At 34.0% G+C, this 1,654-nt stretch overlaps 1 protein-coding gene across 1 annotated transcript; it reads left to right on the top strand.

The window, feature by feature from the left end:
• Positions 1 to 338: 338 nt before the first annotated feature.
• On the top strand, positions 339 to 1,289 carry CPXCR1 (CPX chromosome region candidate 1). Its single transcript, XM_059679761.1, has one exon. It carries the CDS (start codon positions 339 to 341, stop codon positions 1,287 to 1,289), a length of 951 nt encoding a protein of 316 aa, XP_059535744.1.
• The last annotated feature ends 365 nt before the right edge of the window (positions 1,290 to 1,654 follow it).

Raw genomic sequence — 1,654 nt, 5'->3', positions numbered from 1 at the left:
GGGACTACATATACTCTAGTGCATAGAGTACATTCCTGTATTATCCAGATGAAAGTTTATGTTATTTTGAGTTTATATAAGCTCTAGACTAAGTAATGAGAACACCTATTTAATAGAAGTTATATTTGCCCTCATTTTTTACTGTTCCTTATTTTATTTTGTTGATCTGTAACTTTGGTATTAAAGCTGTGAGAAAATATGTGTATTTAAAGTATGAAAAACTCAGGAATAACATATCCACATGCCTTTTGCCAGAACTAAATAACCGACCTCATATGAATTAAAGCATTCCTCAACTTAATAGACCTTTGTCTTTTTTCTTATAAATAGAACCCAGGATGACTTCTCCTATTAAAGAAGAAAGTGATGCAGCTGATAATGCTCTCAAAAATTCAGAAAATGAGGCTTCAAATGACTGTAGTACAGATATAGAGCCTGAATCTAATATGATTTCTCAGAATGATAGCAACCTAATGAACAGGGAGTTAGACATACCAACCTCCCAGGGGCATGTTGTTCTTCAATCAGCAGAAGAAAATAAGCTTGAAGTAGAGATGAACCAAAAAGATGCTCAAGAAGATTTAAAAGAAGAATCCCTTCTAATTCAGATTCCCATTCCTAGGAAATGGATCTCTCTCATGTCAGGATTAGGGACATTTACCCATCTGAATATACCACTAGTAAAAATTAATAAAAAAAAGCCTGTAATTAATAGAGCAAGACTTCACTCAGGAAAAATTCAGAGGAAAATAAGTGATATGTGTTATATCAATGTAAATTACAAAATTCCTTACCAGTTCTCAATTCCATGGAGAGTCTCATTTATTAACCATTCTGAGAGGAGAAGAATGGTTCTTCGTCAGTTGTGTGAGAGACATCTCCCTCAAAATACCAAGTGGATAAAGCAAAAGTATGTAGCATTTGTTGTTCGCCCAAATGTTCTCAACCACAGGGTAAGAGAGATACTATTTGGAAGACCTATGAGGGTGTACTACTACTATCCCCTCAGTGAGAGAATAGCATTAAACATAGTATCCAAGTCAACTGGTACTAAAAGGAAGATGGAATTTCACACTTTTGTGAGACCTGTGTTTGGTGTCCCACGGACCCAATTGGAGAACCGATTTACTAAAAGAGCTTTTGAGGATCATTTGAGATCACGTTATTACATAAGGGTGATTATCATAACAACTGATAATGGTTGGAAATACCTATGTCCCATTTGTGGGAGTATTTTCAACAGTTTGGTTGAATTTAGACAGCATTCTTGCAACTTTCTTGGAAATTAAGTTCAATTGGGGTGATTTAAAAAGTTTTAATTTTTAAAATTCGTAATTTGGCTACCAAATTGAGACAAAATTGCATGCACATAAATTTTAGTAGTGTTAAATGGAGTTGCATATACAAGTATAATATAATAGGATACATAAAAAAGAAACACCTTGAGAAGAGAAGAAAAACTCATAAGGAAATTGCTCTTTGCACTGTGCTATTACAAACAGAGCATCAGAATATCAGGCCCTTGATCTGTTTTAGTCAGGAAATGAACTAAGAAAACAACCATTTCTGTTTATAGAAATATTGTTAATATCAGATTCCAAGACCTGACTATGATAGTAGATATATTAGATAGTTAGACAAAGCCCTACCAGGT

Source organism: Myotis daubentonii, chromosome X (genome assembly GCF_963259705.1).
Source record: "Myotis daubentonii chromosome X, mMyoDau2.1, whole genome shotgun sequence".
NCBI lineage: Eukaryota > Metazoa > Chordata > Mammalia > Chiroptera > Vespertilionidae > Myotis > Myotis daubentonii.
The sequence above is the reverse complement of the archived record's forward strand: the minus strand, read 5'-3'. Positions and strand labels throughout refer to the sequence as shown.

Coding starts and splice junctions, on each gene's coding strand:
- CPXCR1 (XM_059679761.1), top strand. CDS start 339: ATGACTTCTCCTATTAAAGAAGAAAGTGATGCAGCTGATAATGCTCTC.